The sequence below is a fragment of the Schistocerca nitens genome, chromosome 1 (genome assembly GCF_023898315.1).
Source record: "Schistocerca nitens isolate TAMUIC-IGC-003100 chromosome 1, iqSchNite1.1, whole genome shotgun sequence".
Classification (NCBI taxonomy): Eukaryota; Metazoa; Arthropoda; class Insecta; order Orthoptera; family Acrididae; genus Schistocerca; species Schistocerca nitens.
Genome location: NC_064614.1, coordinates 147,094,310 through 147,119,436, shown reverse-complemented (window position 1 = coordinate 147,119,436; position 25,127 = coordinate 147,094,310). Strand labels below are relative to the sequence as shown.

Below are 25,127 nucleotides of genomic sequence, written 5' to 3'. Positions count from 1 at the left end.
GCTTTCACATGTGGCTCTGCCTCTGATCGTGTACACCTTCCGGGTTACAGGACTGGAGTAGGTGGTGGTGGGAGGGTGCATGGGACAGGTTTTACATCGGGGATGGTTACAAGGATAGGAGCCAGAGGGTAAGGAAGGTTGTTTGGGGATTTCATAGGGATGAACTAACAGGTTACGAAGGTTAGGTGGACGGCGGAAAGACACTCTTGGTGGAGTGGGGAGGATTTCATGAAGGATGGATCTCATTTCAGGGCAGGATTTGAGGAAGTCGTATCCCTGCTGGAGAGCCACATTCAGAGTCTGATCCAGTCCCAGAAAGTATCCTGTCACAAGTGGGGCACTTTTGTGGTTCTTCTGTGCGAGGTTCTGGGTTTGAGGGGATGAGGAAGTGGCTCTGGTTATTTGCTTCTGTACCAGGTCGGGAGGGTAGTTGCGAGATGCGAAAGCTATTGTCAGGTTGTTGGTGTAATGGTTCAGGGATTCCGGACTGGAGCAGATTCGTTTGCCACGAAGACCTAGGCTGTAGGGAAGGGACCGTTTGATGTGGAATGGGTGGCAGCTGTCATAATGGAGGTACTGTTGCTTGTTGGTGGGTTTGATGTGGACGGACGTGTGAAGCTGGCCATTGGACAGGTGGAGGTCAACATCAAGGAAAGTGGCACGGGATTTGGAGTAGGACCACGTGAATCTGATGGAACCAAAGGAGTTGAGGTTGGAGAGGAAATTCTGGAGTTCTTCTTCACTGTGAGTCCAGATCATGGAGATGTCATCAATAAATCTGTACCAAACTTTGGGTTGGCAGGCCTGGGTAACCAAGAAGGCTTCCTCTAAGCGACCCATGAATAGGTTGGCGTACGAGGGGGCCATCCTGGTACCCATGGCTGTTCCCTTTAATTGTTGGTATGTCTGGCCTTCAAAAGTGAAGAAGTTGTGGGTCAGGATGAGGAAAGAGGTTTTAGGTAGGGCGGCAGGTGATCGGCGTGAAAGGAAATGCTCCATCGCAGCGAGGCCCTGGACGTGCGGGATATTTGTGTATAAGGAAGTGGCATCAATGGTTACAGGGATGGTTTCCGGGGGTAACAGATTAGGCCACAAGCAGACATATTTAAATAAATAAATTCTTTGTTTTTAGATATAAATTATTTAACAGTTACATTGCAGACCCATACACATTCCCTGATACACTTACAGATGGAATAATTTATCTGAAACCTAAAGATCAAGCAGACACAGCAAACCCACCAAAATATCGCCCCATAACATGCTTACCAACAATACACAAAATATTAACTTCAGTCATATTTAAATATGTCTGCTTGTGTCTGTATATGTGTGGATGGATACGTGTGTGTGTGTGTGCGCGCAAGTGTAGACCCGTCCTTTTTTCCCCCTAAGGTAAGTCTTTCCGCTCCCGGGATTGGAATGACTCCTTACCCTCTCCCTTAAAACGCACATCCTTTCGTCTTTCCCTCTCCTTCCCTCTTTCCTGATGAGGCAACAGTTTGTTGCAAAAGCTTGAATTTTGTGTGTATGTTTGTGTTTGTTTGTATGTCTATCGACCTGCCAGCGCTTTCGTTTGGTAAGTCACATCATCTTTGTTTTTAGATATATTTTTCCCACGTGGAATGTTTCCCTCTATTACACTTAATATTGAAAAATATACAAAGTAGATCCTAAATTGATACAGTTCCTAAACATAGTAACGAAAAATTGGAAAACCACACTTAATATCCAAACAAATTCAAATAATATTACATCACAGCCAATACAGATTAAGCGTGGAATATATCAAGGAGACTCATTAAATCCTTTCTGGTTCTGCCTTGCTCTGAACCCACTATACAACATGCTAAATAATACAAATTATGGATACAATATTACTGGAACATACCAACACAAAATCACACATTTGCTATACATGAATGATCTAAAACTATTGGCAGCAACAAATCAACAACTCAACCAATTACTAAAGATAACAGAAGTATTCAGCAATGATATAAATATGGCTTTTGGAAGAGACAAATGTAAGAAAAATAGCATAGTCAAGGAAAACACACTAAACAAGAAATTACATATTGGATAACCACAGCGACTGCATAGAAGTGATGGAAAAAACAGATGCCTATAAATATCTAGGATACAGACAAAAAATAGGAATAGATAATACAAATATTAAAGAAGAACTATAAGAAAAATATAGAGAAAGACTAACAAAAATACTGAAAACAGAATTGACAGCAAGAAACAAGACAAAAGCTATAAATACTTATGCTATACCAATATTGACCTACTCATTTGGAGTAGTGAAATGGAGTAACACAGACCTAGAAGCACTCAATACACTTACACAATCACAATGTCACAAATATAGAATACATCATATACACTCAGCAACAGAAAGATTCACATTAAGCAGAAAGGAAGCAGGAAGGGGATTTATCGACATAAAAAACCTACATTATAAAGATTCACATTAAGCAGAAAGGAAGCAGGAAGGGGATTTATCGACATAAAAAAACCTACGTTATGGACAGGTAGACAATTTAAGAAAATTCTTTATAGAACGAGCAGAAACTAGCAAAATACACAAAGCAATCACTCATATAAATACATCGGCTACACCACTGCAATTTCATAACCACTTCTACAACCCTTTAGATCACATAACATCAACAGATACGAAGAAAGTAAATTGGAAAAATAAAACACTACATGGCAAGCACCCGTATCATCTAACACAGCAACACATCGATCAAGACGGATCCAACACATGGCTAAGAAAAGGCAATATATACAGTGAGATGGAAGGATTCATGATTGCAATACTGGATCGAACAATAAACACTAGATATTACAGCAAGCATATTATTAAAGATCCCAATACCACAACAGATAAATGCAGACTTTGCAAATAACAAATAGAAACAGTAGATCTCATCACAAGTGGGTGTACAATACTAGCAAATACAGAATACACATGACAATGTAGCAAAAACAATACATCAACAACTTGCCATACAACATAAACTAATAAAACAACATGTTCCCACATACAAGTATGCACCACAAAATGTACTGGAGAATGATGAATACAAATTATACTGGAACAGAACCATTATAACAGATAAAACAACACCACATAACAAACCTGACATCATACTCACCAATAAAAAGAAGACATTAACACAACTAATCGAAAAATCCATACCCAATACAACAAATATACAGAAGCAAACAGGAGAAAAAATTGAAAAATACATCCAACTGGCTGAGGAAGTCAAGGACAAGTGGCATCAGGATAAAGTTGACATTATACCAATTATACTATCAACTACAGGAGTCATAGCACACAATATCCACCAGTACATCAACACAATACAGCTACATTCAAACGTATATATACAACTACAGAAATCTGTAATTATTGATACATGGTCAATTACCCAAAGTTCCTAAATGCAACATAACATATACCGTACAGTTAAAAGGAAGTCACGCTAGATCAAGGTCCGCGTCACTTTCCATTTTTAACCAGACATAATGTCTGAGAAAGGAAAGAAATAATAATAAATCTTACAAAGGTTCTAAAAGTTCACATGTGTTCTTTTTTGAATTACAATTTGCTCCATTTTATTGATGGTATATGAAGTGGGATACCACAATATACCACACAGAGTGTACGTGCAGAGGAAAATGTACACATACACAACGGTGTTCTTTCTACATAAAGTACATGAATGTATACACAACGAATACTGTATCCTCTAAATTACTTTGTAAGAACTTTGATATGTGATACCCACCAAACAGAGAAGGCAGTGAGGAGCAGAAAGGTAAATTTAAAAGTAAACTATCTCAACTCAGTATACCCAGAGATGACAGAAGATGGGCATTTGAAAATTGTACATGTATGAATGTGTGTGTTTTTTGTATCTGAAGAAGGACTTTGTCCAATAGCTTATGCTGTTTTTAAATCAGCCTTTCTGTTGCCCAACACCTTCTCCACATGGTGAGCAGTAGTCTGTCCTATGCACATAGTTCAACAATAAAGGAAATTCATAGATGGAGAAATATGTAAAATACAGAAAAGGCAAGCACTCACCTATAGAGGAAAAATGTGTGGCACACTGATTGCGTGTCTGGGCATGCAGGTATGCACTTTTACTGGAGAAAGTGCATATCTTGAAGGCTACTGTCAATACTGTGTTGCTGTGCACCAAACATTGGTCCACTATATAGGTGAGTGGTTGCCTTTTCCTTATTTTATGTACTATTCTCACTGCTGTTAATCCATCCCAGATTTTCCATTGTTTCTAAGAACTTTACACTTACAAATGTTATAATTCACTATAAAATAATTTCAAGAAAACTACACACAAGAAAGTACCTTTCTTGTATGCACAGGGCGTCCATCAACATACAGAGAAAATGTAGAATTCTTAAGGACAGCTCTATTGACAATTAGCACTAGATGGTGCCATTGACCTTCTTGCAAAATTTCTGGACACCAAATTCTCACACCCGAGTCTCCCATTGGTTCTGGTTCCCATTCTCCTGCATCTGAAAATAAAAAATGTGTGTTTACACAAATGGAAAAAAAAAAACATGGAGACTGATCTGAAGATCCTCAGAGAAAGCAACAGTCTCTATCAAAAACTCACAATAGATGAGAACTACCACATACAAAAAGTAATAATACAGGGAAAGAGAGTCCTGAATGAAAATATAACATTGTGCAACAAAACACAGTTTGGAACACTCAACGAACTATACAAAAATGACTCCCCACAAAAACATAAAAAAAGCTTCCGTTTTCTGGGTTTTCAACCCACCTCTCTTTCCATTCTCTCTCTCTCTCTCTCTCTCTCTCTCTCTCTCTCTCTCTCTCTCACACACACACACACACACACACAAACACACATTCAAAATCAGCACCATAACAAACACAAGCCCAACGATGAACAAGTGAGCAACAACAATAACATGACACATCTCATTCAGTGTGTTATCAGAAGTGTCTGTGCAGATCACATTTTGCCGCATTTTGTGTAAGTGCACGTGAGGTGAAGTAGTGAGCGGAAATTTGTGATAAACTGAGTGAAAGCAATTCACTAAACAGCAGGTGAATGAGACACCAACCAGGGACACGAAACAGGATGGAAAATGTATGCGCAGAAACGTACATAACCTCTTCCCTCGAAACAGCTCCACACAAATACATAATAATTTTCTTCATGGCTAGTTTGCAGATGACTTGCTATCAAAAAATCGATAAAAATGAGCACTTAAATCGATCTATAATAATACAGTTCACTTAGCGATGTAAATTTAAGATTAGTGTTCAAACAAAAGGAAGCAAATTGGAAATATTGTATTTCTTAGGCCTACAGCAGTTAAATTATTACAAATGTGATATTGTACTTTACAGTAATATAATATGACCCACAGAAGATGACACATTGGTGTCGAAACATGTCTGGGAAAATATAAAAAATAAACTAACTGTGTTCGCATAAGGCCGATTTCCAAAACCACCCAGTTTTTATATCGCAAACACGGAAGATAGAAAAGAATAGCTTCAAACCTTAGTAAGAAAATAACTGTTTACTCAGTAAAAAATGCTCTCTGATTATAATGCATAACATAGCGCCTTACAGAAGGATACTCCTCAACGGAAATTGGTTAGGATAATTAATGAGTCCAGGACAATCATTTTAAGAACAGCTTACAAGAAATGACCTGGGATGAAATTTATAATGAACCAAATGCTAACATAAATTTTGATCTATTCTATGGTAAATTTATATCATTATTTGAAAACAATGAATCAGAAAGGACATTAAACAGCCATGTAAAAATCCATGGATCACTAGAGTGATTAAAGTACCCTGTGAAAGGAAAACGTATCTGTTGGCAAGAACAAGTAGATATCCTGGAGTAGTTGCACACTACAGAAACTACTCAAAAGTGCAAAGGAAGGTTATTAAAAAAATAAAGGAATATGTATATAGTGTCAGATAATAGCAATTATGACAACAGACTTAAAGCAGTATGGAATGGAGTGAAACTAGAGACAGGACAACAGACCACACAAAAAGTTAACATCACTACAGAAATGAATGGAAGGGCTATAAATGATGAGCTACAGGTAAGATATATATTTAATAATCATTCCTTAAATAGAGTAGAAAGTATAGGGCAAACAGTTCAAGACAAAAATCACAGTAGTATGTTGAAAAAGTAACTCTCATAAAATTCAATCACATGAATGTACCACCAACTTCTTCTTCTGAATTTAAGAAAACTATACATTCTCTCAAAAATGAAAGCTCATCTGGTTTCAATAGTGTTTCCAATAGACAACTAAAGTTTTGTTCCCATACAATAAGCCTGGTCTTGTCCAAAACGTGTAATGTGTCACTAACTCGGGGCATTTTTCCAGAGATGCTGAAATATTCTGTCGTTAAAACCCTCTTTAGGGAGGTAGTACGAGAGATGTCAGTAACTACTGACCTGTTTCACTGCTAACATCATTTTCCAAAATTTTTGAGAAGATTTATTCTAGATTGGTATCTCACCTTAGCAACAATAATATCCTCAGTAAATCACAGTTTGGGTTCAGAAGAGTTGTCTATTGAAAATGCCATTTACACATTGACTCGTCAAAGTTTACAAGCATTACATAACAAAATAGCACCAGCTGGTATTTTCTGCAACCTATCTAAGCTATTTGACTCTGTGAATCACAGTTTCTCCTAAATAAATTGAAGTTTTATGGTATTGATGGTATAGCCAACCAATGGATAATGTCACCTCTAACCAGAAGAAAGCAGGAAGTTGTACTTAGTAATTCAACCAATGTAGTCTGGGGACATTATATGGGAAAAATCACATATAGGTTTCCCCCAAGGCTCAGTCATTCTTAGGTCCACTATTACTCCTCATATACGTACACGATCTTTTGCCTAATATACAAGTACAATTAGTTATTTTTGCAGATGACAATAGTATTGTAATCAGTCCTAGTATACAAACTGAAACAGAAGAAGCAGTAAACAATTTTCTTAAAAGTATCACCGACTAGTTTTTTGTGAATCATCTCACAGTCAGTTTTAAAAAGACACAACATATTCAGTTCTGCACTTCTATGGGCACTACACCAGTGATTTCCTCACCACATGGAGACGAAATAATAAATAAGGCGGAAACTTCAAAATTTTTAGGTGTCCATACTGATGATAAACTGGAAAAAGCACTTCTGGAACTCCTAAAACATGTTGGCAGGTTTCGCACTTGGGTCTTCTGCAGGGATATGATCCTTGTGGCAAGGGGTTGGAATTGGAAATTGGATAGGAATGGACTAGGATGTTGTAGAGGTTGGGTGGGTGATGGAACACCACTTTAAGAGGGGTGGGAAGTATCTCAGGTAGAATGTACCTCATTTCAGGGTATGATGATAGGTAATCAAACTGGTGACAGAGGATGTGGTTCTGTTGTTCCAGTCCGCGGTGGTACTGGGTGATGAACGGGTGAATGGGACACTTCTTTGTGGCTGGTTTTTGGGGGTGGTGGGAAGATTGGGGGTGTGAGGGGAAATGGTACAGGAGATGTGTTTGCACACTAGATCTGGGGGATAGTGCCTGCCTGTGAAGGCCTTGGTGAGACCCTCAGCATACTAAGCAAGGGAGTTTTTGTCAATGCGGGTACGCTGTCCCCAGGAAGCCAGGCTGTATGGGAGGGATTTTTTGGAGTGAAAGGAATGACAGCTGTAAAATGCAGGTGTGGTTGGTAGGTTTAATGTGGACAGAGGTGCGGATGGAGCCATCAGAGAGGAGGAGGTCAACATCTAGGAAGGTGGCACGCTGGGTTGAGGAGGACCACGTGAAATGGATGGGAGAGAAAGTGTTGAGGTTGTGAAGGAATGAAGTTAGGGTGCCTTGATTCTTTTTACATTCATATTTAGATATAAAGGAAATGGCTCAAAATGTTCCAACAAGAGCCACTTACTTCCATGGACATTAATAACTTGATTGAATTTTATATATATAGTAATAGAAGACTTTAGGACTAACTCAAGTGCCCACCACCACCACCACCACCACCACCACCACCACCACCACCACCACCACCACCCCTTAGTGATAGGGTCTAAAAATCTGCTGCATTTTGGCTTTAGTATAGGGATATTGCTGCCAATTTTGACATAACTCCTCAACCCCCCCATGCGTGAACATTGTTTAAATCTTACTCTATTAATTTTGTTCATCACATTTTCTCTTTGCGGTCTTTCCCTCCCAACAAACTCCCAAGTTTCCACTATTCATTATTGTTCTTGTGACCTTTGTACTTGTCCATTAATAGCAATACAACAAATGAGTTGATGTTTCAATAGCTGTATCACAAATATTATCAGTATCCCCATTTAACAATGTTTTCAGTAGCTGTTTAATTCACCTGTGGATAACTTTTACAAGGATATTGGACTTGTCATGGTATTGCAGTTAAAAAAAAAAAAAAAAAAAAAAAACAACAAAACATAAGTCACATATACAGGCATTTACATAAATACATGTCTAATTTGAGAAGGATGGGATGGATAGTTGACCAGGCTTTACAGTGGAAAATAATTTAGTGAAACCACAGAAAACCTAAATCAGGATGGCTGGATGGTAACTGATGCCTCAGTCCTCCTGAATATGAGGCCAGTCTGTTTAAAACAGTGCAAGCTCACTGCACATTACAAACACTATTTCATAATGTAGCACTGCACACACTATTTCATAATGTAACACTACATACACTATGAACTAACATCAGGCCCATCGTGGCAATGTTTAGCTTTGATATTGTGTATGCAACTTCCCATATGCTTGTCTCAATGTTAGTGCTATCTATTGCAAAGCCTGGAGTCAGGGTTTCAATTTACAGAAAAAAAAAAGATGGATAAATAGAAAGAAAGAAAATGTTATAATGCAAAAGTTTTGTGTAAAAGACAGAGATGATTTACTATTATTATTATTACACAGTTCTGCTAATTTTTTTACCAAGCCCATTCTCTGTGTTAGCTAAGAAATTCTTCACAGGGTATAATCTACAATGTAACAGGTCTTTTTGACTGCCTTTTAAGTAAATTCATTTTAGTAATCTCTTTAAAATTGATATTGGTCAGAAGCTGAATACAATTTTATTAGCAACTGTAATAAAAGCTGTCAGCAACAGTCCCAATCACTGATATAAACACTGAAGCACTGTTTTGTATTTATCTCCACTTACAGATTTGAGGAAAACTGATTACAACGATAATGTGTAAAAATTTCAAGCATAGGGATTTCAAATTATACAGCTCTCATGTAGTAGCCTTAATGTAAAAGTAATAATAATAATAATAGAAAAACATTACATAAAATTTCTTGAAAGTTTACAAAAAGAAAAACGTGAGCATTAATCATATAATTTTATGATCATACAAACTTGAAGAAAGAAGGAAATGTAAAACAACGAAAGGCAGCCATTTGCCAGCAGATTAATGATGGATGGTGCATAACTATTCTTAAAAAATAAAATTTCTTATCATTCCTAGCTTCTTGTTTGATCTCATAATTTCTTTTTATATTAAAAAACTTTTTCCTTAAATCAACCACATTACATGAAGCCCTAGACCAATATGTGAATTTTATATGCAACTATAAACAAATATTAAAACTAAATTACTTACTACTATGGGGCATCACAGTTTCTTGAGTGGAAACAATCACAGCCTTGTCCCTTGCAGACAGCACTACAGCTAAACAAATTAGATGATGATCACGGCCATTGCGAACAAGTGTGAGCAACCGAACACAGTGTGGATCTGTGCGCGGATCCGAAAACTTGTCTACACAAATCCATGACGAGTAGCTCAAACCGGTCTGTGGTGGGAACATTCTGTCACCTAAAATCCAGATACAAATAAAATTAAAATGTGATACAAGAAATAGCTCTTGTGCATGAGTATAGGTATGAAACTTCAGTGGTTAACAATGCAGTTACCACATTCAAGGAAATTAAAAATGTTAATTAGCAACATTTATCAATTAAATTTGCAAAGCATGTACTAAATATTGTAACAATGAGAGAAAACTGCTGGCTCTATGACCTAGAAAATTGTGCTGTCAGTCCTCAAACATTTGCAGCTTCTGCATTTTCCTGTAAACTTTCAAAACATTTGTCATTGATCATTTGTTACTCAACCAAGCAATGGCCCAGAAGTCAGTAAGTTTAGGAGATAATTCTACGCTATGACTACACTTACAAAATCAGAAGGTGTCATTACTTGCAACTCACTTTTGTGCATGACACAAACTTCAAAAGTAATTTATTTTCAAGAAAAAAGCAAATGGTTTCAAGAGAGCACATAAAATAAGCTAAATTGTAGTGTCAAATAGACAATATTTTTATAGCCACACATTTTATCATCAGACGCATTGATTATCTAATGTGCTTACAGATACGATATTCCACACATATCATAAGTATTTGGTGTAACAATTGGTTTATACACTCCTCTTGGCCGTAAGGAGAAGGCAATTGAGAGTTGGAGTTTGAATGCATAAGTTTGTGAGATGGAAAAGACAGACGAGACAACTAATCCACATATAATACTACAAGTACATACAGAATAACATTTTTCGTGACAAAGTGTTGAATGAGTGATTGCTGCGACCTGGATTTATGGAAGGTCAGAAACTACCACGTGAAACTAGTAAGTACTGTCTTTTTTAAATATTTTCTGTAGTAGTTTATTTGGCCAATAAGTCCAAATAAGGAGTGAATTCAAACGTGCCTAGAAAAATTGGGTGCCATAGACTGTTAGAACTATTATGGTCCATTTAACATATTGTGCCACACATGGCGTGTCAACTGAAAAATAAGTCCATGTCTAACATACAAGATGTCCATAATTCAAGTTTCAGTTTCAAAATTCTGTTAACACAAAACCACTGCTCACCAATGACATCAAATTTGAACAGCATATTATTGAAGCAAGGGGAAACACCATGGGGAAAAAAAAACAACAACAACAATTTAACCAAAATCGGACCAATAGATGGCACTGTAAACATCGGAATATGCACATCAGCAGATGTGTTGGAACATTGCTGTTCCTTGGTTTGCATCTGTTTTTCCCAACATGACTGTCTCCATGAAGGATCACGCACTGCTGATAAAGCTCTTTTACAAGAATGGTGACTGTGCGCCAGCAGCCCTACAGAAGTTCCAGACATTCAAGGGTACAAAAATAGGCATTGGTCTGATGCCTGCTAAGACTCTGGAGCAAATGATTACAAGATTAAAAAAGAAAGGTTCTTTCGAAGTGCAATGTGGCAGAGGATGGAAAGCCACTGATCCAACGTTTGTCGAAGATGTGGCCACAGCATTGCAGGAGGGATCAAGCGGTGGTGTGCAACTACGCAGTGCACAGGGAATTGCTCGAAGGTTTGACATGCCATTGAGAGTGGTGCATAAAATCCTATGAAACATCCTGCACTTCTATCCATACAAAATCACCCATATTAAGAAGTTGCTTCCTGCTGGCCTGCCACCAAGATATACTTTTGCCCTGGAATTTCTTACTTGCACGGAAGTAGACAATGAATGGCAATGAAACGTTCTGTGGGCAGACAATGCCCATTTCCATCTCCAAGGAAATTGCAGAGTATGAGCAACAGAAAATTCGTTTGCTCATCAACTGGTACAACTTTATTCTGCAAAGGTGACTGTGTGGTGGGGGTTGATGGCACTTTGTGTCACAGGGCCATATTTTTTCGAGGAGACAAGGCCTTCCAATCCTGTTACCTCATCACAGGTAAATGCTGAGAGTCTTTTCTACACCAACACCATTCCAACCCTTCAGCAGCGTGTACATGTGGGTAGGATCATTTTTATGCAAGATGGCACTCCTCCGCGCATTGCACAGCCAGTGAAGTGGCTGCTGCAGAGGCATTTCGGAAATTTAGAATTATCAGCCATCATTTTCCTACAGCCAGGGTGACCTCATCACCAGACCTCAGTCCTTGTGACTTTTTGCTGTGGGGTTTGCCGAAAAGTATTGTGTCCGGGCTCCACTTATAAATGTAGCTGAATTGAAGGCACGCATTTCACAACACATTCTGAATGTGACCCGTAAGACATTCCAACCTGTTGTGGAATGTGCTGTTTCTTGATTTCAACTTGCGGCAGAAAATGGTAGACAGCATATTGAACATGTCTTGCGCTAGTCTCATGACAATTAGAAACCGAAGTCATTTTGCTTTTTATGTGGTTTTTGGTTCCAGAATGACTAAAAACTGATTGCAATTCATCTACCATTTGTGGCTGACTCCATTTACGTTAAGACACTTGCAGCACCAGTTACGTTAAGACTCTTGCACCACCATCTACTTGTAAAATTGTCTTTACATTTTTTTGTGGATGATGTTTCCACCTGTGTCAATAATATGCTGATCAGATTTGACATCATTCTGAGCAGTAATTCTCTTTCTGTAGCATGTAGAAACTGAAACTTTAATTATGGACAACCTGTGCTTACAAGAGAGAGGTGAAAAGCTATTATTTATCAGAATTGAGCTGCTGTCAACAATAGACAGGTCTGCTGCAGATGAATACGATTTCAGAAGATCCAAGAAAAGAAGAGTCAGTAATAACATGAATGTAGCTTACTGTCAAGGATATGTGCTACCATAACAGACAAAACACATTTCAAAGTTTAAAAATGTAGAGCTTTGCAGCAATAAAAAAACACAGTACATCAGGAAGAGGCTGTCAATTTTAGGGCTGACATTCTGCAAGACCTTACAAACAATATGCACCAGAATGAATTTTCACTCTGCAGTGCATTGTATGCTGATTTAAAACTTCCTGGTAGATTAAAACTGTGTGCTGGACCGGGACTTGAAGCTAGAGCTCTTTGTCTTTCACAGTCAAGTGCTCTGCTGACTTAGCTATCCAAGCATGACTCAAATGCGGTACCGGTGGAAACAAAGCTGCAAAGGTGGGGTGTGAGTCACATTTGGATAGTCCAACCGGCTGAGCACTTGTCTGCAAAAGACACTGTTAACTCTTGGTCCAGCACACAGTTTTAATCTATCAGCAAGTTTCAATGCACTGCAGAAATACCCACACACCTACCTTCAAAACTGTTTACCTACTATAGAAAAACTCAAATTCAAAACACATCTGTCCTACTCACATTCCATGACATTTAATCATTCTAATATTGACATTCCAGCAAATGGCTATTTCCTCATAGCATTTATTGGTGATGAGATGAATTGTTTTGAAGTCACTCCATTTCCTTCTATAAAAATTGCCACCTCTTTCAAATCAGCCTCCTCCTTTCATGCTCTGCCTCTCCCTCTGCAATAAATATCTGTTTCCATTCATATACAGTTCTCACTCTTCTAATGTTTGCAAATCACAACACTTTCAGAAGTGATAGTGACCAAACATTCTCTGACTTTAATTGCACAATTTTTGTCTGTAGTTATGAACAATATAAAATGTTCAAGCATTACTTCTTAGGAAACATGACAAGAAATTATTTACATAGTAAGATAATACTCATCTGGAAGACAGACACAGTAACATGTTAACTTGAAATCCTGCTATAGAAAGTATAAACAGAATATTACACAAGTAGTACAACGTAATGTTACTTTTATCAACATCTCAGTTTCGGATCCCTCTGTGACTGAAAGCATAGTTCATACAAAAGATTCATTTAAAGTCAAATTACACAGATAGGTAAAAAAATATCACAAAATTCACTTAATTGTGCAACAAAATCTATAAACAGGATTCACCTGATCCAATGCCGCCAACAACACTTGTATCAGCTGGGACTCCTAAACCACCCACAGTGACGACAGGTGGTCCTGATGGGCTCTGAGGTGCTACACTTGGCAGATATAAACATCCAAAACCCTCAGCTGACATATCGAATTCAACAAATGGAGGCAGTATGGAGCTCCCATGCACAGTACGAAAATCACGTGGCGTTGTCATAGATACAAGAGTTTTCACACGTGTTAACGGAACAGGACCACCAGGCTTACAATGAGGCGGTCGCAGTGGATAAATACGGTCAACATCATCCATGGAAATGCAGCACAGTGGATCGCCAAGTCGAAGAAATTCTCTGCAAAAGTAATCAGTAGTCCCTTACTAGTGGGAATCATCTACACAAGAACATTAAAGATATATTTCAAATGAAAAGCTATTTAAATAAAAGTTATATATTTGCAAATGAGGTTTTAAATGTATGCCTTAAATGAATGCTTTTTTTCTTTTTTTACAGAATTATTCTAAAATTGTTAACACTGCCTTAGCTATAATGATGGAGTTCACAAAATCCAAAGAACAAATAATGATTGCTTGGAAAGACTAAAAGATTCAAGGACATCAGACTTTCTAATTTAAGTCATGCGGTCAATATGTTGTATTATCTGAAAAAGATTAATGGTACAATTACTGTTATCTTCTTGCAAACAGTAACTGTTTCAATTTCAAACTAGAGCCAAAGTGATAAATTACCAACTGTTTGTTACTAATTGTTGAAATATGCAGCAGCCAGATATAAAAAATATATAAAAGTAGCAGTTGTGTCTATTATCTAGCACTGTTATTTATTTAATAAAATGACAATACCAAATGTTGTCTCTAAGCATTGTCAACAATCTGGACATCTTTGTCCTACTATATTTCATACACCATTATGACACACTCTGGTGACTCATATTTCAGGATAGCAATCCCACTCTCCAGAAGCTTGTTTCATGAACATGTCTTAGTTTGGTTTCCTAATCTACCTCCAATCAACCAAAAATAAGAAATGCAAGATTTTTCCAATTTATGACAGTATCCGTTTGTTATTTACATACTGTTCAGAAGAAGACTGAGCAGCTGTACCAGCTCAGGTAATGGTGACACATTTTAAAATAGCCCACTGCTTAGTGTAAGCAACTGGATAGATAAAAAATCTTCATGCAAAGCAGCAACAGAACAAACATATAAACTATATTGCAGTTTGCTAGCATTCTGAGCCAGCAGCTCCTCCTTCTGGCAGAAGGTTTGAAGGGGAAGGAAAAGGGGTGATGGAAAAGGACTGGTGACATTTAGGAAAAGGGGTAGAATTTGGAAAAGTCACCCAGAACTCTGTGTCAGAGGAGACTTAACAGTTGTGATGAGAAGGAAAGACTGATTGTTGGGGACTGCATCAGATGAGACTGGAAAATCTCTTAGCTTAAAGGAGAGAATAGGGCAACATGCAAGACAAGGACTACTGCTAAAACATCATCCAGGAGTTAATAAGAGCAAAAAGCTAAGTGTATTGGATTTGATAAAGATGGCAGGGGGACAGCAAAAAATAGACATGTCAGAAAATTAAATATGTAGAAAGCAAAAAGGGAGTGAGGTAAGGAATAGTTACTGTAAAGAAATGCTGAGACTGAATGAATTAATGTAAATTAAGGGCAGGTGGGAGGCAAGAACCAACGAAACCATGTAGTACCAGTTTCCACCTGCAGAGTTCTGAGAAACTGGTGTCTGGGGACAAGACTGCAGATGGCACATGTGGTGAAACAGGCACCGAGGTCACAACTGTCATGTTTTAGAGTGTGCTCTGCAACAGGAGATTGTGTGTCGACAGTGTATGGCCTCTGCCTATGCCCATTCATTCTGGTAACTTGGTGGTAGTCATGCCGACGTAAGAGGTCAAACAGTGTTTGCATAACACCTGGTATACAACTTCTTGTTTGATGGGGTACATTTTATACTGGCTCTTATGCAAATGCTGTAAAAATGTAAACTTTCACAGCCAGAAATGTCATAATTAATCAAATGTTCTGGGTTATTATGCTCTGGTCAAATGGATTTCACATTAAAACTCAATGTTTCATCCCCATCTGCAGAGGACATTTTCAAGGGGGATCGTAGCTTCTTTGAATGTGCAATTCACATCATGGTTCAGTAGCGAGCCATGAGAATTTTAACGTGAAATTGATTCGATCACAGTATAACAGCCTGGAACATTTTATTAATTATGCAAACACTGTTTGGCCTCTTATGTTGGCAGGACTACCACCAAGTTAACAGTTAGGGTGAATGGAGACAGGTAGAGAATGTATACTGGCAACACACGATATCCTGTTGCAAAGCATGCTCTAAAACATGACATTCGTGACCTCAGTGCCTGTTTCACCACACGTGCTATCTGGATTATTCCCCCAAACATCAGTTTCTGTAGGTGGAAACAGGCACTACATGATGTCATTGGTTCTCACCACCCACCTGGCCTTAATTTACGTTAATTTCTTCAGTCTCAGCATTTCTTCACAGTAACTATTCCTCTCTTCATCCCCTTTTTATTTTCTACTTACTTCATTTTCTGACTTGCCTATTTTTTCACTGTCCCCCCCTCCTGCCTCTATCACATCCAAAGCACTTAGCTTTATGTTCTTATTAACTCCTTTATGATGTTTTAGCAGTAATCTTTGCCTTGCATATTACCCTCTTCAACCTTTATGCTCCCAGGTTTTCCAATCTTGTCCAGCACATCCCTAGCAACCAGTCTTTCCTTCTGTCCTCATCCCATCTAGTAAGTCTCCCCTGACCCGGAGTTCTGTGTGACATTCCTGAGCTCTACTCCTTTTCCTAAATGTCTCTAACCTTCTCACTCACCCATTTTCCTTCCTCTTCAGCCCTTCTGCTGGAAGAAAAACCCACTAGCTCCAAAAGATAGCAAACTCTCATATGTTTTATATGTGTGTTCTCCAGCCACTGCTTGGTGACTAGATTTTTTATCTATCCAATTACTTATATTTTCAAAAATTGATTATTTTTGTTGATCTACTACTTAGTGTCTGTTGCTCTTTACTGTTTCATTGTTCTGCTCACCACGGAAGATCACAAGTCCACGGTTCCTTGTCACTACTGACAGTTACCATCCCATTTTACTTTGGATTTGTCTCAATTCTCAGGTTAACAGCCACCACCGACAAAGGTCTAGACTACATTTTATTCACATTTCCATAACATTAAATTCAATTTCTGATATTAACATGTACTACTATTCTATGTCTTTGGTTCAGTCATTACAAAGTGTGTCGGCTTAACCTCATGACTGTCAGGCACTTACTTCTTTAGTATTATGTAGTCTATCACTGTTCCTTAGAGTCAAGTTCTACCAGATATGTACCACTTCCAGTTTGCATTATGTGACTCTGAATCTTGTGTGTGTCATCAGCAATTCAGACCATTTGCACTTTTAGTTCCAGTTCTTACTGTCTGTATTCTTGATAAAGTTTTTGCCCCATACTTCTGTTGTCTCACAATGTATTTGTTTTCCACATTTCTTAAACATGATGTACATCATCTAATCTACTGTTTATTTTTTAAGTATATTGCGGTTGTTTTAACTTCATCTTGATTTATTCATGCTGCTAAGCTGATCTTTGTTATTTACATCGTTTGGCCAGAAAAGTTTTCTCTTCCAATGAAATACAATATGACATAGGAAGTGTATCTTCACATCTAAGAAACTCTGTTCATCACAAACCTTCACAGTCAGTCTAGCAACATATTATAATGTTTTTTACAGCATCAGGCCACCATTCTTTTATTAAGTGATTCCACTTTAATCCAGAGAGTGAGAAATGATATCATTGGTAACTACTTTATACTGATTTCTGGCAAAAAAAAAAAAAAAATACTAATGTGACACTGCGTACAATTAAAGAATACTGATTTCACGAAATATGACACACAGACAACAGATTCTAACCTGAGATCTCGTGGTTCTAGAGTTTGGGCTGCTAATCGCTCCAACATGTACTGAAGTGGAGGGTGAAGAGGATGCGTGTCTTCTTCAAGTGCTGCTCGGCCGCATGCTAACAACTGTCCAGGTAGCCCAGCTTCACACATTATCTGCTGATTTCGCTCTGATCGAACGAGACTCTTCAGTACCTAACACAAATAACACATTCTTTCACCAAATGATCAAACACACAAATCTAACTAATAATGAATTATGCCAAAGTGATTAAAAGCTATTTATTGCATATGAATTAGAAATTAATGATCTACTGGATACTGTAAAATGCAGATAAGCCTCAATACTACACTTGCCATATTTTTGTGGGTTCCACAATCCTACATGACCACATTTATGTACTTAAAGGGCTCATCTGAAAACTGAGACAAGATCTGATCCTGCAACTCTGTCAACATGATGTTAAATCTTAATCTTTGTTTCTCTGATTACATGAACACAATCCTTTAGTTTCACACACAAAATGGAATGGGCACTGCAAGGTCATTTTTGATAGTCACTTTTTGGGTGGCTGAAATTACTGAATTCACTCAACAACTGATGGCTTGAAATTGCTACATTACTCCAGACAAGTATAAAGACATTATTTTTAACTTGTAACACTTTTTGAGAAAAGCTGTCAATCTCTCTACATATGAGGCAGCAGAAAACACACACACACACACACACACACACACACACACACACACACACACACATAAAAGACAGTTGTAACTGGCAAGCTTTGGGAGCTAGTGGCTTCTTCTTCAGGCAGAAGGGTCAAAGGGGAACAAAGAAGGGTGAAGGAAAAGGAGATTACTGCTCAAACATCATGCATGAGTTAAAAAAAAGTGAAAAGCTAAGTGCATTGTATGTAATAGAGGTGGGAGGGTAGGGGGTGGGGGGGGGGGGGGGCGCAGTGAAAAATAGATGGGAAAGACAATGAAAGATGTAGAAAACTAAAACAGAGTGAAGCAAAGAATAGTTACAGTGAACAAACATCTACATCTACATGGTTACTCTGCAATTCACACTTAAGAGCCTGGCAGAGGGTTCATTGAATCATTTTCATACTACTTCTCTACCATTCCACTCTCAAATGGTGCATGGGAAAAAGAAACACCTAAATCTTTCCGTTCGAGCTCTGATTTCTCTTATTTTATTATGACGATCATTTCTCCCTACGTAGGTGGGGGTCTACAAAATATTTTCGCATTCAGAAGAGAAAGTTGGTGACTGAAATTTCATAAATAGATCTCGCCACAAAGAAAACCACGTTTGTTTCAGTGACTGCCACCCCAACTCGCGTATCATATCAGTGACACTCTCACCCCTATTGCATGATAACACGAAACGAGCTGCCCTTCTTTGCACTTTTTTTATGTCATCCGTCAATCCTACGTGATAAGGATCCCATACCGTGCAGCAATATTCCAGAAGGGGACAGACAAATGTAATGTAGGCTGTCTCTTTAGTGGGTTTGTCACATCTTCTAAGTGTTCTGCCAACAAAGCGCACTATTTGTTTCGCCTTCCCCACAATGTTATCTATGTGGTCTTTCCAATTTAAGTTGCTCATAATTGTAATTCCTAGGTATTTAGTAGCATTGACAGCCATTAGATTTGTGCGATTAATCGTATACCCAGAATTTATCGGATTTCTTTTAGTAGCCATGTGGATGACCTCACACTTTTCTTTGTTTAGTGCCAATTGCCACTTATCGCACCATACAGGAATTCTCTCTAGATCATTTTGTAATTGGAATTGGTCATCTGATGATTTTATTACACAGCAAATTACAGTGTAATCTGCAAACAATCTAAGGGGGCTGCTCAGATTATCTATCACCTGGATCATTTATGTAAATCAGGAGCAGCAGAGGGCCTATGACACTACCTTGCGGAACGCCAGATATCACTTCTGTTCTACTCGATGATTTACCGTCTATCACTACGAACTGTGACCTCTCAGAGGAAATAATGAATCCAGTCACACAGCTGAGACGATACTCCATATGCACGCAATTTGATTTATAGTCGCTTGTGTGGAATGGTGTCAAAAGCCTTCTGGAAATTTAGGAATATGGAATCGATCTGAGATCCCTTGTCGACAGCACTCATTACTTCATGGGAATAAAGAGCTAGCTATGTTGCACAAGAACGATATTTTCTGATTCCGTGTTGGTTATGTATCAATAACTCATTTTCTTCAAGGTGATTCATAATGTTCGAGTACAGTATATGCTCAAAAATCCTACTGCAAATTGTGGTCAGTGATATGGGTTTGTAATTCAATGAGTCACTCCTATTTCCCCTCTTGAATATTGGCGTGACCTGTGCTACTTTCCAGTCTTTAGGAACAGACCTTTCATCAAGTGAGCGGTTGTATATGATTGCTAAGAAAGGTGCTATTGTGTATGCATACTCTGAAAGGGTCTCGACTGCTATACCATCTGGCTGATTTCAATTGTTTCACAACACCTAAGATATCTTCTTTTATGCCACTCACGCTAACAGCTGTTCTGGTTTCGAATTCTGGAATATTTACTTCGTCTTCTTTCATGAAGGATTTACGGAAAACTGTATTTAGTAACTCCGCTATAGTGGCACCATCATCGGTAACATTTCCATTGCTATCGTGCAGTGGCGATATTGACTGTTTTTTGCCACTGGTGTACTTTACATACGATCAGGATCTCTCTGGGTTTTCTACCATATTTTGAAACAATGTTTCATTGTGGAAACTATTAAAAGCATCTCACATTGACGTCCGCACTAAATTTCAAGCTTCCATGACACTTTGCCAGTCTTGGGAATTTTGCGTTCTTCTGAATTTGGCATGCTTTTTTCGTTGCTTCTGCAACAGTGTTCTGACATGTTTTGTGTACCATGTTGGATCAGTCCTGTCTCTTATTAACTTATGCGGTATGAATCTATCTATTGCTGTCGACACTGTATCTTTGAATTTTAGCCATATCTGGTCTACACTTACATAATTAGCTTGGAAGGAAGGCATCAAGCGAATTTTTATCTACTGTTTTAAATAGATATATTTTGCATTTATTTATAGTGGTTTTGGTAGATATGGTTTTGAGCTTCACTACAATCACCGTCGTGAAGGTCTCTATTAGATCAGGATTATTTGTGGCCATGGGGTCAAGTGTGTTTTCGCAACCATTTACAATTCATGTGGGCTCGTGGACCAGTTGTTCAAAGTAATTCTCAGAGAAAGCATTTAGTACAATTTCGCAAGATGTTTTCTGTCTACCACCGGCTTTGAACATGTATTTTCACCAATAAATCGAGGGTAAATTGAAGTCTCCAATAATTATAACTGCATGAGTGGGGTACTTATTTGTAATGAGATTCAAGTTTTCTTTGAACCTCAGTTATTATATCATTTGAGTCAGGGGGGTCGGTAGAAGAAGCCAATTATTATTTTGGTATGGCTGTTGAGTATAACCTCTACCCATAGTAATTCGTAGGTACTATCTATTTCAACTTCACTACAAGATAAACTACTACCAACAGACACAAACACACCACCACCTACTTTACTTAATCTATACCTTATGAACACGGTTTGTGCCTTTGTAAAAATTTAGACAGAATTTATCCCCGGCTTTAGCCAGCTTTCTGTTCCTACAATGATTTCAGCTTCAGTGCTTTCTATCAGCACTTTAAGCTCTGGTACTTTTCCAACACAGCTAGGACAATGTACGTCTACAATACCAACTGTTGCTTGATCGATTCCCGTCGTTTCTTTGTCCTGTACCCTTTGAGACTGGAGCCCTTTTTGATCTTTCCCGAGACTGTCTAACCTAAAAAACCGCCCAGTCCACGCCACACAGCCCCTGCTACCCATGTAGCCGCCTCCTGTGTGTAGTGGACACCTGACCTAATTAGCTGAACCTGAAAAACCCACCACCAAATGGCGCAAGTCGAGGAATCTGCAGGCTACATGGTCGCAGAACTGTCTGAGCCTCTGATTCAGACCCTCCACTCGGCTCTGTACCAAAGGTCCACAATCAGTCCTGTCGATGATGCTGCAAGATGGTGAGCTCTACCTTCATCTCGCTAGCAAGACTGGCAGTCTTCACCAACTCAGATAGCCATCGGAAACCAGAGAGAATCTTTTCCGATCCATAGCAACACATGTCATTAGTTCCAACATGAGCCACCACCTGCAGTTGCCTGCACCCTGTACCCTTCATGGCATCTGGAAGGACTCTTTCCACATCTTTGATGACTCCGCCCAGTATGCACACAAAGTGCACAATGGCTTTCTTCCCGTCCTTAGCTGCCATATCCCTAAGGGGATCCATCAGTGGGCAGTTCCTAAAACCTGTTACGGAGGTGTAAGAGTACAGCCTTGCAGCCAGCACCAACTTTCGCCTTCTGCCCAGGGATTCGCGACCCCACCACGGTTTGCTAATCACCGTCAGGCAAGTGTCGACTGGCAGGAACGTTCGAATCCAAGGGCACAGTGGCATCAGAGATCCCAGGTGCTACTACAGGTTCCAGAGGCACCAAAGTGCTCGCCTCGGGTGTCCCAATGTCAACGCGGCCCAGGGCAACAGCCTGGAGCCTGTCGACCACAGCCAACACAGCTTCCAGCTGTTTACTGATGGTGGCCAATTACCCCTGAATTCGTACACAACAGGCGCAGTCCCTATCCATCCCTAACTATTTTTTTCCTCTCTTTTATCTCACAGGCTATTCAAAACAAACAGATGACTGACAATTACGTGAATTTACACTATACAGGTACTAAAATGCGATGCTGCAACTCTCAAATACTATAATAAGCCCGAAATTTGTGAATTAAACTATGCAAGTACCTAAAAACACACAAAGAAATTAAGAATTAAACTATGAAATAAAAAATTGAGCTAAGAGTGTGGCTTGCTGCTGGCTGCTGCTTATCCAACGGCGGCAAGGAGCTCACTCAAATGCTGAGACGGAGGAGTTTTGATAGTGCAAAGTCATGTTTTCAAAAAGAATTGCACGTTTTCTAATTTTTCCGACTTTTTCCTTGCTTTTTTTTATTTATTTATTTTTTTGCCACTCCCACTATTTCTAACTCTCCAAACTGTCCTCTCTTGCCATCTCATACTACATCCATTCTTTTCGAAAACATGCCTGCGTAGTATCAAAACTAAGGCCCCACATTCTTTTCTCTGAAACTTGCTTGTCCCTTGGAGTTACTCCAAAAGACCTAACACTGAAAGTCCCTATTTCCTCATCTGCAAAATCCTGCAGTTATCTGCTCCTCATGTTTCCTTGAATGGTATCATCTGCCAAGCCAACTTCAAACTGCAACAACATGCCAGACTTCACCTCAAAAAGCCATCCCACCTTCTCCTAAACTACCTGAATAATGATGTTTCCCTTCCTGTTCCTCTGCAGCTCCCTAAACAGCCACACCATCAACTACCACACCTCTCCAACAAACCGAACTTGGCCAACCTCCTTAGCACCCCACAGCCTTCACCACTGCCTCCCAGACCAAGAATAACTCATAGTCCCAAGAATGAGTCACAACAGTACAGTGTCCTTAACCTCTCGTCTCCTGAATTATCTGTATTATCTACAGGCCTCACTTTCAGTCCTAAACCTGCATTTGATCATGCTGCTTTTGTGAAGGACCACCTTTCATTCACACGTAATATCCATTTGAAATATCACTTTACAACCCAATCCCAAAATCTTTCAACAGCAAACCTGACATTGAACCCTGTCTTGAACAGTTCAGATCACGATCCCAACTTGATCCACCACCACTACCTCAAAATCATCCCTTACAAGCCTTCCAAGAATTCCTTACATCCAGCATTGCTTCACTACCCTTCTTCAGATCCCTACAATATGACCCTAACCAAACCTGTCCTCTGCAGAGCTCCAGGCTCTATGTTCCCTAAAAGCTGATGACTCCATCACTATCCTCCCGTCAGACAACTGATGTACTGCTATAATACTTGAACGAAAGGAGTATATTAGTGAAGGTCTACGCGAACAGTCTAACACCTCTACATGCAGTGTCGGTCATCAAAATTCCATACCTGTGATTCAAACTCACCTACAGTCCCTCCTTAAAATCTCAGGCCCCTCACAAGCACTAACACCTCCATCCATAGAACTTCTCACCCCTTCCAAAACCACGCAACCCCACCTTTTACCTTCTTCCTAAGATCCACAAACCCAATCATCCTGGCTATCCTATAGCTGCTGGCTTCAAAGCACCTACAGAACGTATGTCTGCCTTAGTTGTTCAACACTTGCAATCCATAGCAGACTCTCCTCCTACATCAAAGATACCAAACATTTCCTAGATCATCTGAAATCCGTGCCTGCCACACTCCCACCACATACCTTGTTTGTCACCATTGATGCCACCTCCCTCTATAACAACATCCCCCACATACATGGCCTGTCTGCTGCTGAACATTTCCTCAGTCAGCATCCAGCTGATTCCAAACCTATGACATCCTCCCTACTCACCTTAATCAACTTTGTACATACCAACAACTACTTCACATCTGAGGGGCAAACATACAAACAGATCAGGAGGTACAGCCATGGGAACCAGGATGGCTCCTTCCTATGCTAAGCTTTTAATGGGTCACTTGGAAGGGGCTTTCCTGGAATCCATAAGTCTTCAGTCCCTGGTTTGGTTTAGATACATTGATGACATCTTTGTCATATGGACTCATGGTGAGGCTGACCCGCTAAAATTCCTGGAATCTCTGAATACCTTCTCCCATTTAAATTTCACATGGTCCTACTCTGAATCCCATGCCACTTTCCTTGATGTTGATCTCATCCTCGCCAAAAGCTAGCTACACACTTCCATCCACATTAAATCTACCAACAAATAACAGTACTGAGATTTTTGACAGTTGCCTTCCCTTCCATGTCAAATGTTGTCTCCCTTACAGCCTTGGTATTCAAGGCAAACACATTCGTTCAGATACAGACTCTTTACAGCAATACACCAAGTTCAGTTTTCCCCCCATGAACCATGGACCTTGCCGTTGGTGGGGAGGCTTGTGTGCCTCAGCGATACAGATAGCCTTACCGTAGGTGCAATCACAACGGAGGGGTATCTGTTGAGAGGCCAGACAAACGTGTGGTTCCTGAAGAGGGGCAGCAGCCTTTTCAGTAGTTGCAGGGGCAACAGTCTGGATGATTGACTGATCTGGCCTTGTAACACTAACCAAAACGGCCTTGCTGTGCTGGTACTGCGAACGGCTCAAAGCAAGGGGAAACTACGGCCGTAA

General features: G+C 39.3%; 1 protein-coding gene across 1 annotated transcript in view; it reads right to left on the bottom strand.

The window, feature by feature from the left end:
- Positions 1 to 25,127, bottom strand: part of LOC126243507 (WD repeat and FYVE domain-containing protein 3) — a 324,242-nt gene that overhangs the window by 181,492 nt on the left and 117,623 nt on the right. The window contains exons 17-20 of the mRNA XM_049948168.1: positions 17,822 to 18,003; positions 13,845 to 14,179; positions 9,719 to 9,934; positions 4,391 to 4,563 (exon numbers count right to left, since the gene is read on the bottom strand). Of these exons, the coding sequence (XP_049804125.1) occupies positions 4,391 to 4,563; positions 9,719 to 9,934; positions 13,845 to 14,179; positions 17,822 to 18,003 (906 nt within the window). The remainder of the gene's footprint in view (positions 1 to 4,390; positions 4,564 to 9,718; positions 9,935 to 13,844; positions 14,180 to 17,821; positions 18,004 to 25,127) is intronic.